The sequence below is a fragment of the Microcaecilia unicolor genome, chromosome 13, assembly GCF_901765095.1.
Source record: "Microcaecilia unicolor chromosome 13, aMicUni1.1, whole genome shotgun sequence".
Taxonomy (NCBI): Eukaryota; Metazoa; Chordata; class Amphibia; order Gymnophiona; family Siphonopidae; genus Microcaecilia; species Microcaecilia unicolor.
This window is the reverse complement of record NC_044043.1, coordinates 925509-942172: the sequence shown is the minus strand read 5'-3', so window position 1 is coordinate 942172 and position 16664 is coordinate 925509. Positions and strand designations below refer to the sequence as shown.

The window sequence follows — 16664 nt, the reverse complement described above, 5'->3', positions numbered from 1 at the left end:
CTGACTGAAGAATATGGGTTCCACCATAGAGACCTATGTTTTTAGGATCAATTTAGACTATCTGTGACACAAAGCTCATTCAGAACTTAATCTGACTGAATTTTCACTAGAAATAGTGTTGGGAGGTGGAGAAGGAAGAAGGAGAGTCTAAAGCTATATTATTACAAGCTGCATTTCTAGTGCCATACAGCCATACATAGTGGTCTGGGAAAAAGAGCTGGGGACTAATTATGAGATTAAAGCCTGGGAAAAGCATTTAAGTATGTATTAAAGGTATTTGTTGCAAGTAACCTTGTGGGAAAATGGCTATAAAATACTTTACAGGTGGTATTACACCCTAGAACAACTTTGTCTAGGACTGGACAATGTTGCAGGGAGCAAGGGGATTTCGACTTGTGCTAAAATACAACCATTTTGGTCTGAAGCTTTGACACTGGTATACCAGCTCAGCTCGAACCATGGAGTGCTGCTTACTTTAAGACCCCAGGGATGACACTGGAAACTCATAAACTGACTGCAAACATTTTTGCAATCTGTAGGATAACATTAACAAAAGGAGATACCCTCAATGAGTAAGGTCAAGGCAAAATTGAACTATCAAACCTATAAATGGCAAGTGACCGACTCACCTGCAAATGCGCAGTAGAGACTTCCCTCTCTGTCCCGCCCCCGCGTCAAGACATGATGACGGGGGAAGGGGGGCGGGACAGAGAGGGAAACTGCGCTGAAGGGGAGGGAGGGAACCGCTGACGTCGCTACCGCTCCCCCCCCCCCCCAAGGTAGCCGCTACCGCCCCCCCCACCCCCGGAGTCGCCACCACCCCCCCTTCACCCGGCCCGGGCCCTCTCTTCGTTATTCAACTTACAGCAGCGCCGAAACAGCAGCAAGCAGCTCAGCTTCAGCTCCCGTCGGCCTTCCTTCCCTGCCTGTGCCCCGCCCTCGCCGACGTGACGTCACACGAGGGCGAGGCACAGGCAGTGAAGGAAGGCCAACGGGAGCTGCTGCTTGCTGCTGTTTCGGCGCTGCTGTAAGTTGAATAACGAAGAGAGGGCCCGGGCCGGGTGGAGGGATGGCGGCAACTCCGGGGGGGGGGGGGGTACGGTAGCGGTGGCGACTTCGCGGGGAGGGGGAAGGAAAACCCCAATATCAGCCCGTTTTTACGGGCTCAACGGCTAGTATATATATATTTAGGACTAGGTTCAGTAAATTGTGCCAAAACATTATGCATCAAGTGCTATTCTGTAAAGAATAACACATAAACGCCTCATCTAATGCCAGCACCTAAATTAGGCAAGGATCGGACGTGTCGTATAAAAATGCGTGTAATTTATAGGAACACCCCTGAAATGCCCCCTTGAAATTGCAAGCTAGAGGAGTTGTGTGCACGTTGTTACAGAATTCGATGTGTGCGTAACTCCCAATTAATGCCAATAATTGGTTAACAGCCCATTGGCACTGATTGGCTCATTAATTAAGTTGCACGCGCAAATTGGTTATGCGCGCTGATTTGTGCGTGCAACTTTAGTCACCATATATAGAATCTGGGAGTTAATGTCTAAAATGATGGCTATGTGAAGAAATACAGTAGCACAGTTTCACAAAATCTGGGAGTCTTATAAGAATTGGGCCCTGATGTACAAAAGTCCCTGTAAAAAAAAAAAAAAAAGTGTGCATTTAGATCCTATTAGCGAGCGATGCTCAAAGGAAATCGCATGCAAATGTGCTGCATGCAATTTCAGCAAGCAGCTCGGTAGGGAAAGCACCTAACGTGTGCGTAGAACAGTCACTCACAAAACATCGATGCTATACGCATGCCCAAGAAAAAAAAAGCAACAACCGCATCATAGGCACGCATCCTATAACCACAATGATTAAGGGTATGGAATGACTCTCCTATGAGGAAAGTCATAGAGATTAGGGCTCTTCATTTTAGAGAATAGATGGCTGAGGGAAGATAATAAAGGTCTATAAAATAACGAGTGGAGTGGAACAGTAAACGTGAATCGTTTGTTTCTGCTTTTCAAGGTACAATGACCAGAGGGCATGCAATGAAGTTACTAAGTAGCCAATTTAAAACAAATTAGCACTCTACATTTAATTAAGTTCTAGAAATCATTGCTGGAGAGTGTGGTAAAAGCTGTTGGCGTAGCAGGTTTTAAAAAAGGTTTGAACAGATTTTTGGAAGAAAAGTCCAAAAATCATTATTAAGGTGGGAACTCTACTGCTTATAGCAGTATGGAATCTATTTACTGTTTTGAGATCCTGCCAGGTACAGAGATCGTTGAAAAGTTGAAGCTAATTCTTTATTTTTTATTGTTGTGCAGTCTTTTTTTTGGAGGAACTCCTATATTGGTTTTTTTGTTTGTATCTTTTTTGGTGTTTTATTTTATTTTTTTTGCTTAAATTGTTTATAGCTGTTTGCATGTTATTTTTTGTTTCAGTGAATAATGATCTGGTTAGTGCATTAGACGTATTACCAGGTTTTTTAGTGGTAACTTTTTCTCATAACTGAGTTGTTTCTTACCACTTTTTTCCCGGTAATTATAGGAACCAGTAATGGTAACCCATTTTGGGGTTAAGGAGCATTATTGCACACCCCCCTCCCCCCTTCTGGGCAGTTGTTTTCATTTTTTAATATTTGATAAGTGTGACCAAGATCATTGCCTACTGACAGTGAGTGGAGTGGAACAGGTGGATGTGAAGCGTCTGTTCACACTTTCCAAAAGTACTAGGACTAGGGGGCATGCGATGAAGCTACAGTGTAGTAAATTTAAAACAAATAGGAGACAATTTTTCTTCACCCAGCGCGTAATTAAACTCTGGAATTCGTTGCCGGAGAACGTAGTGAAGGCGGTTAGCTTGGCAGAGTTTAAAAGGGGGTTGGACGATTTCCTAAAGGACTTGGGAAAAATCCACAATTTCGGGAATAATATGTAGAAAATGTTTGTATGTTTGGGTAGCTTGCCAGGTGCCCTTAACCTGGATTGGCCGCTGTCGTGGACAGGATGCTGGGATCGATGGACCTTTGGTCTTTTCCCAGTATGGCATATGTACTTATGTAGTGGCAAAAAACTTTCCAAGATTTGTGAATTACAAATTTTGTCTCCCTTTTTCTGTATATGTAATTTAGGTAGAAATTACTTGAATAGTAATAGTCTATCAGTAATGCTGAGAGCTCACAGAAAACCCTTATTACAGGTAAAGAAATTTCGCTTTCTTTGCTATTGCTACGTACAGGTGGTATAATTGGATTTCTAAATTTCTTAAAGTACTCTTTTGATGTCCTGTCCCTGGGGTGTTTAACAGGTGAAAAAGCCCACAAGGGCTTTAGCTTTGTATTCATTTTCTGTGTCTTGCTAAATGAACTCTGACACTTGAGAAGTTTGATATTTGTCTGACACGTATGTCATTTTCAAAGGTTTTTTTCATATTTCAAAACTGTCTCAGCAAAGAGTATAATTCATTAAAAACAGCCTTAGGATTGTATTCAGGATTTTCTCTCATGCTTATTCATTTTGTAATTAAATTCTGTGGGGTTTTTTGTTTGATAGTTATGTTTGTTTATTTTTTATTAACAGTGCTATTTGGGGAAAGACAAAAGTTAGTCCCTCAAAATCTTTTGCAAATGGAGATGCTGGCAGAGATCAGGCAGCCCTGCACACGGACAGTAAAGAAGAAAGACAATTGACAGCTGCTGAAAGGGAGGCCATAAGGTAGATAGTCTTCTGATACATTGGAACTGTTTCAAATGATAAAACATTAAGCCCGTCTTTTACAAAGCTGCTTGGAAATGCTTTGAATGGACTGTGTTATCATTACTGCACCAGCATCCACTAGAACGGCTTTGTAAAAGGGGCGGTAAGAAAGCTAACATTCTTTCTCGAAGTCTTGAGTGTTCCATCAGGAGGGACAAAGCAGCTAAATCACAGAGCTATGTGTCTGAATTTCTGTTCTTCTGTTGACTCATTCATGGTGTGACCTGTGGAAATACTTAATAAAGAGGTTCTTTAACAGAGATCTACAGTTAAAATAGGATCAAGATGATCTCCATGCAAAGTTAAAAATCCTATTAATTGTAAGGATGTTTCATACTGTGCTGGCTATTGATTCCTTTTTTGTTCCTCGTGGACTTCACTCAGTAAACTCGGCTACCCAATATCAATGCCACCAGGCCAAAAAAAAAAGCACATTGGTTGGAAAAAATAAACATTTGGGGTGACACAAAAGAAACCGATGTATGCATCTTCTAGCCAGAGAAATCGGCAGTCTTGAAAAACATAAGAGTCCATGGAACATTAGTTGCCATAGGACACTTCCTCTTGTTTTGTGCCCTCCTTTTATCCTGATAAACTTGTGGTATAATATAATATTTTCATACAATTGAGTGTCCCTTTTATTCTTAACATTCATTTATGGCTATCTTTTGTTGCTTGTGATTTTGGACAAGTTGTTCTCTGTGGTTCAGTTTAGCTAACTCTAGTTGGCTATCCTGATTATTAATACTAACACTAGCATTATTCCTGGCTCTTTTCTCCTTTGGAAATTGTAATTCTGATTACAAAATTTGATGAGGGAAACAAGATGACCAGCCACAGCCAAGAAAAGCAGAACAAACAAGCAGCAGGAGAAGAGGCAGCTGACTGAAAGCAATTTATTAAATAGACAGTATAAAAAGATCAAAATACAACGGACCAGTAATTTCTCAAATGTCCATTAGCCCAACGTGTTTTGGTACAAATTTGCCTGCATCAGGTGTGTACATTGTCCAGGACAACCCCCTGGCCAATCAGTATTTCTCAGTCTCCAGCAGATGGTAGGCGGGAGGCTAAGTTTTTCTTCTGCTGACAACCTTTCCCTTGGGGGAATACTTTGAGAGCCCTAACTTAATTGCTGTTCAGCAGACAGTTTGACTTAATGGTTACCTCTATTGGTGCTTTTTAGTTCTTTATTTACCCACTGTGGTTTACCTGGAAATAACGAAAAGGCTGCTCTGGAAAGGTTTTTCTTTTTGACTCTGTTGGTTTTCTTTGTCAGGCTACTCTATGTGCAGGGTCATTGGTGTGCTTTCAGTGTGGCAGTCCTGCAGGGTAAAACCAAACGCTATTTTGTTTGTGGGGCATGAAGGTTTGCTATGAGGGTTTGCCACCGTGGCGGTAGGAAATTGCCAGCAGTGCGAGGCGAAAGCTATGATTTTCTTTTCTCTCAGTGCTATGTGTGATGAGAAGTACTCCGCCTACTCTAGCTGAGCTGGTAGTTAATGTGGCTGAGGCAACAGCAGACCCAATTTTGGCAGCAGCTGTTGTCATGTTTGCAGTGCCCTGTTGCTGATGGAGACGAACCTCTTCAGTTGTCTTCCTCCCAGCTTAGAGTGACAGATCCTTCTCTTGCAGTTAGGTTTAGATTTTGCTCAAAATTTCTTGCCTGAATTTATTCTTTTGTTGCACAGAGCCTTTTCTATGGACAAAGATATATCCTCTACTTCTTTTGCTTTACCTAATGTCCCTGCTGCTTCTCCCAATATAGCTGTTAAGTGACCCAGGTTGGAAAAGGTAGAAGATCAGGATGATAGGCATTCTGTAGTCTGTGGAACAGAAGAGGAGCTAGATTTAAATTCGGCAGAGCAGCAGTTTGGGTTAGAAGACATCCTTTCTGAGGGTGATGAAGTTCTGTCAGGAGAAGATCCTGTATTTTTGGTAAGGAGGGCTTGGTTACTTAAATTTCCCATATTTTGTCCATTCTTAAGATTTCAGTATATAAGCCCAGGTCTAGTTCTGGTTCCCAGCACCCCCTTTTGGTTGGTATCAGAAAACCTTCCAAGGCTTTCCCTTTCTTTTAGGTGCCAGATATTTCTGTGGAATGGGAGTTTCCATATGCCAATGTTCATGTTAAGCGTTCTATGGCTAGACTTTACCTGGTAGTGTCTCAGCAGTCTGAAAATTTAAGTTGCCTAAGGTAGATGCAGCAGTTTTGGCAATGACAAAGAAGACTATGATCCCAGTGGAGGGGGTGTATCGTTGAAAGATCCCCGTAGCTACAGAATGGAGTCTCTTTTGTAGTAAGCATTTGAAGTCATTGCATGTAGCTCGTATGTTTTAGGTGGTCAGAGCAATTGGTGGAAAATGCTGTGCAGTTGTCGGTTGGGGATGAACCAGGTTCTGCCTTTATAGATTTGGGCATTAACTATTTGGCAGATGCTTTATGTGATTTAAACAGAGCTTCAGCAAAAAAAAATATGGATTTCCTTGTAGCCTCTTGGCATTGTCTCCAGATCAGAAATTGGTCTGGAAATGTTACTTCTAAAATATGTCTTAGTAAATTACCTTTTAGAGGAGATTTGCTTTTTAGTAAGGATTTAGAAAAATTGGTTAAAATTCTTTCTTGAGTCCAAGGTTCCTAGGCTTCTGTAAAATTGCCCCAAGCCTTTTAGAGGTTTTTCATCTAGAGGACACTTTAAGGAGTCCAGGAGATATAGACCAGGAAGAGTGACTTAGCGCCATAGATTTCTTTTCAGAGTTCAGTCCTTTTGAAGTAGCCATAGAGGAAGCTGAGATTTCTCCGTAGAAATGAATGATACTACCAAAAATGTACAAAGTTGAAATGGGCTGTCAATTTCTCCAAGAGCAACCTTATTCCATCCCATATATTGGAATATTTGGTGGCAAAATTTGAAAGTCTCCAAAACAAAGTGTTTCTTCTCATGGTGAAAAGGCAAATGCTATAATCTTGGATCAGAAACCTCCTCACTCTTCGCAAACCAATGATTTGACACTATCTTCCAGTGCTGGGATCAGTGACTGTGACCTTAGAGTTAGTGCCATGGCCAGGATGCACATGAGACCTTTACAGAGGTCTCTTCACAGAATCAAAGTTCCACCTTGAACTACCGCTGTCCAGAGGAAAGAGTTGAAACCCAAAGTGAATCCTTGTGACAATAGATGCAAGTCTCACAGGTTGGGGGCACATTGACTCAAATGGGGGCAATGTTGATGGTCTTTGGTGGAAGCTCAACTTTCTTGAGGCAGGAGCAATCCGCTTCCCTTTCCTGGGGTTTCATCAACTGCTAAAAAACAGTGATAAAGATTTTCTCTGACGAGATGGCAGTAGCCTATGTCAACAAACAAGGAGAAACAAGAAGTCTGCAAGTGGCAGAAGAGGTTCAAATGATGATAGATTGGGCTGAGGAGAATCTGGAAGACATGGTGCCACATGTGGCCAGAACTGAAAATATCTGGGTGGATTACTTCAACAGGAATTCCATGGATCCAGAAAAATGGAGTCTAGCAGAGGATGCTTTCTTGCAACAGGCCAGAATGTAAAGGTTTCAGCCTTTTTCAGTCAGACAGAGGATTGGTAGTCAAAAGGAATACACCTGATGCCTTATTCAACCATAGCCACTGTTGGGTCTTCTGCATGTGTTTACACCATGGCCACTTATAGGCAGAACCATTCAAAGGATAGAAGAGCATAGGGATCTAGTAGTGTTGATTGCTTCAGATTAGCCAAGAAGATCCTGGTACCGGGACATGATACATCTGAAAGTAGGAATGGAATGGATCCTCAGGAGCTTAGTCAAGATCGGGAAGCGGGGCTGGTGGTTGGGAGGCGGGAATAGGGCTGGGCAGACTTGTACGGTCTGTGCCAGAGCCGGTGGTGGGAAGCGGGACTGGTGGTTGGGAGGCGGGGATAGTGCTGGGCAGACTTGTACGGTCTGTGCCAGAGCCGGTGGTTGGGAGGCGAGGATAGAGCTGGGCAGACTTGTACGGTCTGTGCCAGAGCCGGTGGTTGGGAGGCAGGGCTGGTGGTGGGGAGGTGAGGATAGTGCTGGGCAGACTTTTATACGGTCTGTGCCTGTGCCAGAGCCGGTGGTTGGGAGGTGGGGCTGGTGGTTGGGAGGTGAGGATAGTGCTGGGCAGACTTTTATACGGTCTGTGCCTGTGCCAGAGCCGGTGGTTGGGAGGTGGGGCTGGTGGTTGGGAGGCGGGGATAGGGCTGGGCAGACTTATACGGTCTGTGCCAAAGCCGGTGGTGGGAAGCGGGGCTGGTGGTTGGGAGGCAGGGATAGTGCTGGACAGACTTGTACGGTCTGTGCCAGAGCCGGTGGTTGGGAGGCAATGCTGGTGGTGGGGAGGTGAGGATAGTGCTGGGCAGACTTATACGATCTGTGCCCTGAAGAGCACAGGTACAAATCAAAGTAGGGTATACACAAAAAGCAGCAAATATGAGTAATCTTGTTGGGCAGACTGGATGGACCGTGCAGGTCTTTTTCTGCCGTCATCTACTATGTTACTATGTTAGAGGATCCTTTATTAGGGAGCAGGAACATCTGTTTGTTCAAGGTCTGATCATCATTCCAGACATGTGTTGTTTATGTCTTGCAGGCTGGATCTTAAGAGGGCAAAGTTAAAGAAAAAAGGCTATTTGAGTAATGTGGTAGCTACCTTGTTACATTCTAGATAAAGGGTTTGGAAATTTTGTGAGAACGGTTGTCAATATAAGTGTGTTTTTCGTCTGTGTTCTTCTTTACCAGATTTTTTGCAACAGGGGACTGGCATTCACCTCAATGAAAGGTACAGCTGTCTGCTTTGTCCTGTTTTACAGGTCTAGTGGAGAGAAGGAGCTTTGTTTTGCATCTGGACATGGTAGTTTTTTCCATGGGGCTCAACTTATGAAGCTGCTGCATTGTCCATCAATTTTTTTTTCATCCTCCCCCACCCCCTGGAATTTAAGCTTGGTCTTGTCTACCCTAATTCAACCCCCTTTTGAATCTCTGGATATCGCAACCTTAAGATATCACCTCAAGAAAAGTTTTCTTGTATATATCTGTTTGGCTAAGTGAATTTCAGAATTACAGGCCTTGTTCTTGTTCTGTAGAGAAGCTTTCTTTAGTCTTTAACAAGGAAAAGGTTGTGTTAGGCCAGTTCCATCCTTCCTTCCCAAAGTTTCCCGGCTCCCTCGCCTTTGCTGATGCATTTCTTTGATGAACGGTACTGAGCCTTGCTCAAGAATGAGCTGCAGTTGCGCTCCACTCAGGCATTTACCCCACTTGTGGTGGTAAATGTGAGCCCTCCAAAACCCACCACAAATCCACTGTACCCACATCTAGGTGCCCCCCCTTCACCCGTAAGGGCTATGGTAGTGGTGTACAGTTGTGGGTAGTGGGTTTTGGGAGGGTGGGAGTTGGGGGGCTCACCACCCAAGGTAAGGGAGCTATGTACCTGGGAGCAATTTCTGAAGTCCACTGCAGTGTCCCCTAGGGTGCCCGGTTGGTGTCCTGGCATGTGAGGGGGACCAGTGCACTACGAATGCTGGCTCCTTCCACGACCAAAGGGCTTTCATTTGGTCGTTTCTGAGATGGGCGTCCTTTGTTTCCATTATCGCCGAAAATCAGAAACGACCAAGTGTAGGAATGACCATCTCTAAGGATGACCTAAATTTCAAGATTTGGGCATCCCCGACTGTATTATCGAAACAAAAGCTAGACGTGCATCTTGCTTCGATAATACAGATTTCCCCGCCCCTTCGCTGGGACGTTTTGCGAGGACGTCTTCAGCAAAACTTGGGCGTCCCTTTCAATTATGCCCCTCTAAGTAGTACGTTTAAAACAAATTAGAGAAAATACTTCTTCATTTAGTGAGTAGTTAAACTCTGGAATTCGTTGCCAGAGAATGTGGTAAAAGCAGTTAGCTTAGTGGGGTTTTAAAAAGGTTTGGATAATTTCCTAAAAGAAAAGTCCATATGCCATTATTAGGATGGACTTGGGAGAATCCACTGCTTATTCCTAGGATAAGCAGCATCAAATCTGTTACTGTTCTTGGATCTTGACATGTATTTGTGACCTGGATTGGCCACTGTTGGAAACAGGATACTGGGCTTGATAGACCTTCGGTCTGTCCCAGTAACACTTGTGTTCTAAGAACTAATTTACTCTTTATATATTGTTTGTAACATTCTCTGAATCTGTAATGAATTATATATGCAAACTTTTAAACATTTTCTTAAATCTAAAAGCCAAGTCTATCATTTGGTTTCTTGATAGATTAGCTTGGCTTGATTTGGAAACGGCAAGAAGGATGGATCAGTTGAGCAAACTCCACAGAGAAGAAATGGATTCAGCATATAAACTTAGGTGCTTGTTTCTCTCTTTCAGATTTATAATGAAATGGTAGTGTGTGTATTCTGTTATAACAGCAATCTGGTTCTGAGAGTAAAGAGGTTTTTTTTTGTTTTGTTTATGACTATACTAGCCGTTGAGCCCGTGTAAACGGGCTAGTTTTGGAATGGGGGGGGGTTCTGAGGCCCCCCCCCCCCCGAGGTCGCCGCTGCCCCGACCCCCCAGTCGCCGCCGGTGCCCCCCCCCCCCCAGGCCAAGCACTGTCTGTTATTAAACTTACATCGCACCACGCAGACGCAGCAGTCACATCAGCAAAGCTGCCGTCGGGACAGGCTTCCTTCTCTGCCTGTGTCCCGCCCTCGTGTGACGTAACACGGTGAGGGCGGGACACAGGCAGAGAAGGAAGCCCGTCCCGACGGCAGCTTTGCTGATGTGCCTGCTGCGTCTGCGTGGTGTGATGTAAGTTCAATAAGAAAGACAGTGCTCGGGCCGGGTGGAGGGGCGGCGGTGGCGGCGACTCCGGGTGGGGGGAGCGGTAGCAGTGACCTCGGGGGGGGAGGGGGAGGGCGGAGCGGTTACGAGTACGTCTGCGGCAGGCGCAGTAGAGACTTCCCGCTGTGTCCCGCCCCCCTCATCACGTATTGATGCAGGGGCGGGGCAGAGAGGGAAGTCTACTGCGCATTTGCGAGTGAGTACGACACTCGCCTTTTATATGTTTGATGGCTTCATTCTTGGAAGTGATTGTAATTGAAGAATGTGTTGCATAGCTAGCTGCATCAAAACCTGTTTTCTCTCCTCTGCTTTTCACATATTGAAAGAATGATATGTTTAGCTCATGACTTTTTGTATGCGGTTTATCTGATAAAGTTTTATTTTTACACTTGAAATCTAGACTAGAGAAGTAAGCATACTGTTTCTTTAACACAAGGTAACTTTGAATCTCACAGTATCGTGTTGAGGTACATGCCATTAGGAGATAAATTTATAAATCTTTCTCACATGTAAAATGCTGATTTGTATGTGTAAAAGGCCTCTTATAAAATTAGGTCACACATACAAATGCACATGGTGCAAGTAAGAACTTATTTGTAGAGTAGGTGGGCTCAGTGGAGGAGTTTGACGTGTATTTTACATGCTAACATTTATGGCTGCTTCTGAACAGGCATTAATGTCCGTGTCTTCAACGTAGGTGCGATTGCTGCAGGATCTGTCCTGGCATTTTATAAAGACACATAGGCATTGTAATATCTGTATAAAATAGGCACCTTCATGCCCGATTAACCTAAGTGACACTTTATAAAATTACCCTCATTTTGCAAGTAGTTTTGAAGCAGGTACCATGTGTATTTTAGAAGGATAAGCTTGACTTGTAAAACCTGAATCCTCCTGAATCCTCCTTTATTTCTTTGGAACAGGCAGAACAAGCAATCTTCCGGTACCACGCTAGATTTTAAGGATAAATTACATATTTCTAACAATTGTTCCGCAAGCTCATTTTTCACTTCTATCAGTACTCTGGGATGAATACCATCCAGTCCAGGAGATTTGCTACTCTTCAGTTTGTACAACTGCCCAATTACATCCTCCAGGTTTACAGAGAATTCATTAAGTTTCTCTGACTCGTCAGCTTCGAATACCATTTCCGGCACCGGTATGCCACCCAAACCTTCCTCGGTGAAGACCGAAGCAAAGAATTAATTTAATCTCTCCGCTACGGCTTTGTCTTCCCTGATCGCCCTTTTACTCCTTGGTCATCTAGCGGTCCAACCGATTCTTTTGCCGGCTTCCTGCTTTTAATGTGCCTAAAAAAAATGTTTTATGTGTTTTTGCCTCCAACGCAATCTTTTTTTTTTTTCGAAGTCCCTCTTAGCCTTCCTTATCAGCGCTTTGCATTTGACTTGACATTCCTTATGCTGTTTCTTATTATTTTCAGTCAGTTCCTTCTTCCATTTTCTGAAGGATTTTCTTTTAGCTCTGATAGCTTCCTTCACCTCACTTTTTAACCATGCCGGCTGTTGTTTGGTCTTCTGTCCTGTTTTTTTTAATACGCGGAATATATTTGGCCTGGGCTTCCAGGATGGTGTTTTTGAACAGCATCCACGCCTGATGTAAATTTTTGACCCTCGCAGTCGCTCCTCTAGGTTTTTTTTTTTGTTTTGTTTTCACTGTTGTTCTCATTTTATCATAGTCTCCTTTTTGAAAGTTAAGCACTAACATATTTGATTTCCTTTGTATACTTCAAAGCTAATATCAAATCCGATCATATTATGATTACTTTTATCAAGCGGCCCCAGCACCATTACCTCCCGCACCAGATCATGCGCTCCACTAAGGACTAGGTCTAGAATTTTTCCTTCTCTCGTCGGCTCCTGTACCAACTGCTCCATAAAGCTGTCCTTGATTTCATGGTGCCTATGAAAATTATCTTTACTGAATAAGTCCCTTAGGAGAGAACAGTGTTATAAAGTCTGCAATTAGTTTTAAAATATATTTTCTCTTTGAAATTTGCCACAATTAAGCACATCCACAAAATTTGCACCTTCTTTTTCTGTAGATAGTTTTCTTGTTAAAATCATTGCACATAATTTTGACCTGCAGATTAGGCATGATGTTTGCATGCCTCGATCTAAATCTACCACCATGACTACCACCACATGTGTCTAAAATTAAACACTGTATAGAGCAATGAACCCATAACTTTGTTCCCATGTCAGATTTATCTGCTCATATTCAGCAGATTGCCAAAACCTGTCGTTTCTTTCTCTATAATATTAACAAAATTCGCCCTTTCCTCTCCGAGGACGCTACCAAAACCCTTACCCACACCCTTATCACCTCTCGCCTAGACTACTGCAATTTGCTTCTCGCTGGTCTCCCGCTCAGCCATCTATCTCCTCTTCAATGTCCAAAACTCTGCTGCAAGTCTTATATTCCGCCAGAGTCGCTATACTCACGTTAGCCCTCTCCTCAAGTCGCTTCACTGGCTCCCTATCCGCTTCCGCATACGGTTCAAACTTCTCCTTTTGACCTACATACCTTTCCGCTCTCATCTCTCCCTACCCTCCTCCCCGTGAACTCCGTTCGCTGGGTAAATGTCTCCTGTCGTCCCCCTTCTCTCCCACTGCTAACTCCCGGCTCCGTTCCTTCTATCTCGCTGCTCCCTATGCCTGGAATAGACTCCCTGAGCCAGTACGTCAGGCTCAGTCTCTGGCTGTCTTCAAGTCTAGGCTTAAAGCCCACCTCTTTGCTACTGCTTTCGACTCCTAACCATGACTCTCTTACTCATCACCCTCACTTATCACCCCTACCACTGCAATTTCCCCACCCCTAGCTGTCTGTTCGTCTGTCCAATTTAGATTGTAAGCTCTGTTGAGCAGGGACTGTCTTTTCATGTTGATTTGTACAGCACTGCGTAAGTCTAGTAGCGCTATAGAAATGTTTAATAATAATAGTAGTAGTAGTAATTTGTAGTTTAGTAATTATTTATTTGTTGCATTTGTACCCCACAATTTCCCACCTATTTGCAGGCTTATTGTGGCTTACACAGTACCGTAAAGATGTTTGCCAAATCCGGTAGAGAACAGATACAAGGTTATGTTGTGTTCGAATAGGTAGGTGTATTCCAGGCTCCATTTGGGTCGAAAGGAGGGAGGTTGTATATTGTCCAGTACGGTCATTAGTTTAGTTGTGTGGCCGGGTGTGGGGATTTATGTTGGATCTGTAGGGTAGGTAGGCCTTTTTGAAGAGGTTGGTTTTTAGTGATTTTCTGAAGTTTAGGTGGTCATGGATTGTTTTCACAGCTTTTGGGAGTGTGTTCCATATTTGTGCGCTTATGTAGGAGAAACTTGATGCATAGGTTGTTTTGTATTTGAGTCCTTCGCAAGTTGGGTAATGGAGGTTTAGGTATGTACGAGATGATCTGGATCTGTTTCTGGTTGTTAGGTCTATAAGGTCTGTCATGTATCTTGGGACTACACCGTAGATAATTTTGTGGACCAGGGTGCAGATTTTGAAGGTGATCCGTTCTTTGATTGGAAGCCAGTATAGCTTTTCTCGGAGGGGTTTGGCACTTTCAAAATGTGTTTTTACCAAATATCAGCCTGGCCGTTGTGTTTTGGGCTGTCTGGATTTTTTTTTTGTGAGTTCTTCTTTACATCCCACATAGATTCTATTGCAATAATCTGCATGGTTTAGAACCATTCATTGTATTGTGTTTCGAAATATTTCCCTTGGGAAGAAAGGTTTTAGACGTTTAAGTTTTCACATTGAGTAGAACATTTTCTTTGTTACGGAGTTTATTTGGCTCTCAAGAGTGAGGTTGCGGTCAATTGTGACGCCCAGTATTTTGAGGCTGTCTGAGATAGGGAGGGTGTGTTCTGGGGTGGTTATGGTTGTGGGTTTGTTCTTGTTGTGTTGAGATGATAGGATGAGGCAATGTGTTTTTTTCAGTGTTCAGTTTCAATTGGAATGAGTTTGCCCATGAGTCCATGGTGTTCAGACCTGCTTTGATTTCATTGGTTATTTCTGACAAGTCATGTCTGAAGGGAATGTAGATTGTAACATCGTCTGCATAGATGAACGGTTTGCTGCTGTAACTGCTATAACTGCTGTATAAAGTGTTCTGGCTACAAGCACAGGATATCGGTGCTATCCGGTTAACTTTAAGCCCTGCTCTCAGAACACTTCTGATTCCTCCCAGAGTTAAGCAGTTACATTTCAACTTGACAACAAAGAAAGCGTGGCCACTCGGAGGGCTCAAATGTTTAGAGGCAACTAATTTATGCAGTTGCCTCCAAAGTTTTGGATATCTGTCCCTGTGTTTTTGGATATAATTGCCTGGCTAATCTGAATTTGTGATTTTACTGTTGTGGACCTTTGGCAAGATGTTGATGCCATCTATTTGTTTTGAATGTGGTTTAAAAATGGACTTGTTCTGTGCAGTAGCTCCCTACTATGCTTGCCAGCAGAGGGCATTAGGGACCCATTCTGTATATATTTTTCTGCTCTAAGTATTATTCTAGGTTCCTCTTTCTAGCCTGTGTATAGGGCAGAGACTTTGCAATTTGACAAGTTTAATTATTATTATATATTTTTTTTAACTCTGTGAGAATTATGAACCAGCTGCAGGATGTAGTCTTTGACAAGGTCTCCTTGTCTCTCTTGGGGTCAGATCTAACGCCTTAGTTGATGCAGGATTTTACCATGGAGTTGTTGTAGATGTGAAGTATTCATTTTTTAAACATTCTCTGAGAATAGAAAGCGTTTACCTGGAGTCTGATACCAAGATCTTCTTAGCTGGATTCAAATGTTCTGTCTTGAAAATCCATTACTGTGCTGACTTCATTAGAAAAGCATACTGTTTTTTTCCCCCCTGTAGTGATCTTGTCAGAGAACTGCAGGTAATACTTTGCACTCGAGAATGACAGTTGAACTGGTATAGTTCTACTTTCATTCCCTTGATCTTTTTTTATTTTAAGCTGCACGTCCTAAGTTTTTATTGCCATGGCAGGGATGAGGAGGAGCTTCTGCTACTAGATTGACTGTGTTTTAGAACTCCTAACAAATATATATTGAGCTCTAAAACTATATAATTAATAAAGCCAAATTAATTTGTGATTCATTTGACTTTATTACTTCATTTTATATTAACTGCAATTTTTTTTTTTTTTTTTAGTGAGTTTATTCCAGGCCTGGTTTTGCTCTGTGGCATGCATTGTAATTCTACTTTCTCTAGGAAAAGGTGCTCTATATTTCCATGAGTGCAATGAGGTACTACTACTATTTCGCATTTCTATACTGCTACAAGGCGTACGCAGCGCTGCACAAACATAGAAGAAAGACAGTCCCTGCTCAAAGAGCTATGTAATAAAAGTGAGCCAAGTATAGGACAATCAAGCCATTGTGACATCACTGATGAGGTTGGCTCTTATTGGTGGCCTGAGGCATTATGACATCACAATATTAGCTCTGGTTACAAGAGACTACTACTACTACTATTTAGCATTTCTATAGCGCTACAAGGCGTACGCAGCGCTGCACAAACATAGAAGAAAGACAGTCCCTGCTCAAAGAGCTTACAAGGTAAAACTAAGACTGGCTTCTTTTGTTCTTCAGAAGCAGCTATATGGTCACCATGACTGTAGGGACTTCTTTTCCTCTTTCTTGCCCTATCCCTTGTATTTATCTAAACTCAGCACTCCCTGAGGACTGGACTCCAGCTCTTCATTGCCCTGGGACAGAAGAGGGAGTATGCTTTCTTTTTTCTCAACAGATTGTTGAGAAGTTACATTTTTGGTGTCCTGAAATATGTTCTCTTAGCATCACTCTTTACATTTCCACTGTGAGGGGAAATAAAGGAGCAAAGTGGAGGATGAAATAACTTATATTTATTTATAATGACGTTTGTATCCCGCATTATCCCAAACAGAGTTCAGGTTCAATGTGGCTTTACAATCCAGGCAATTTAATATGACAGATGGGATGCAGAAACACCCACATGAGACACTATTTTGAATTTTTTTATGTAAATTCTTAAAAAACAAAACCCAAAACA

General features: G+C 42.8%; 1 protein-coding gene across 4 annotated transcripts in view; it reads left to right on the top strand.

Annotated features, from left to right (window-relative positions):
* Positions 1-16664, top strand: part of LOC115456709 (protein moonraker-like) — a 118848-nt gene that overhangs the window by 41605 nt on the left and 60579 nt on the right. For 2 of the 4 annotated variants that reach the window (XM_030185960.1, XM_030185963.1), the window contains exons 10-11: positions 3579-3713; positions 10037-10126. In XM_030185960.1, coding sequence (XP_030041820.1) covers positions 3579-3713; positions 10037-10126 — 225 coding nt within the window. The remainder of the gene's footprint in view (positions 1-3578; positions 3714-10036; positions 10127-16664) is intronic. The other 2 variants (XM_030185962.1, XM_030185961.1) reach the window with 2 other exon arrangements.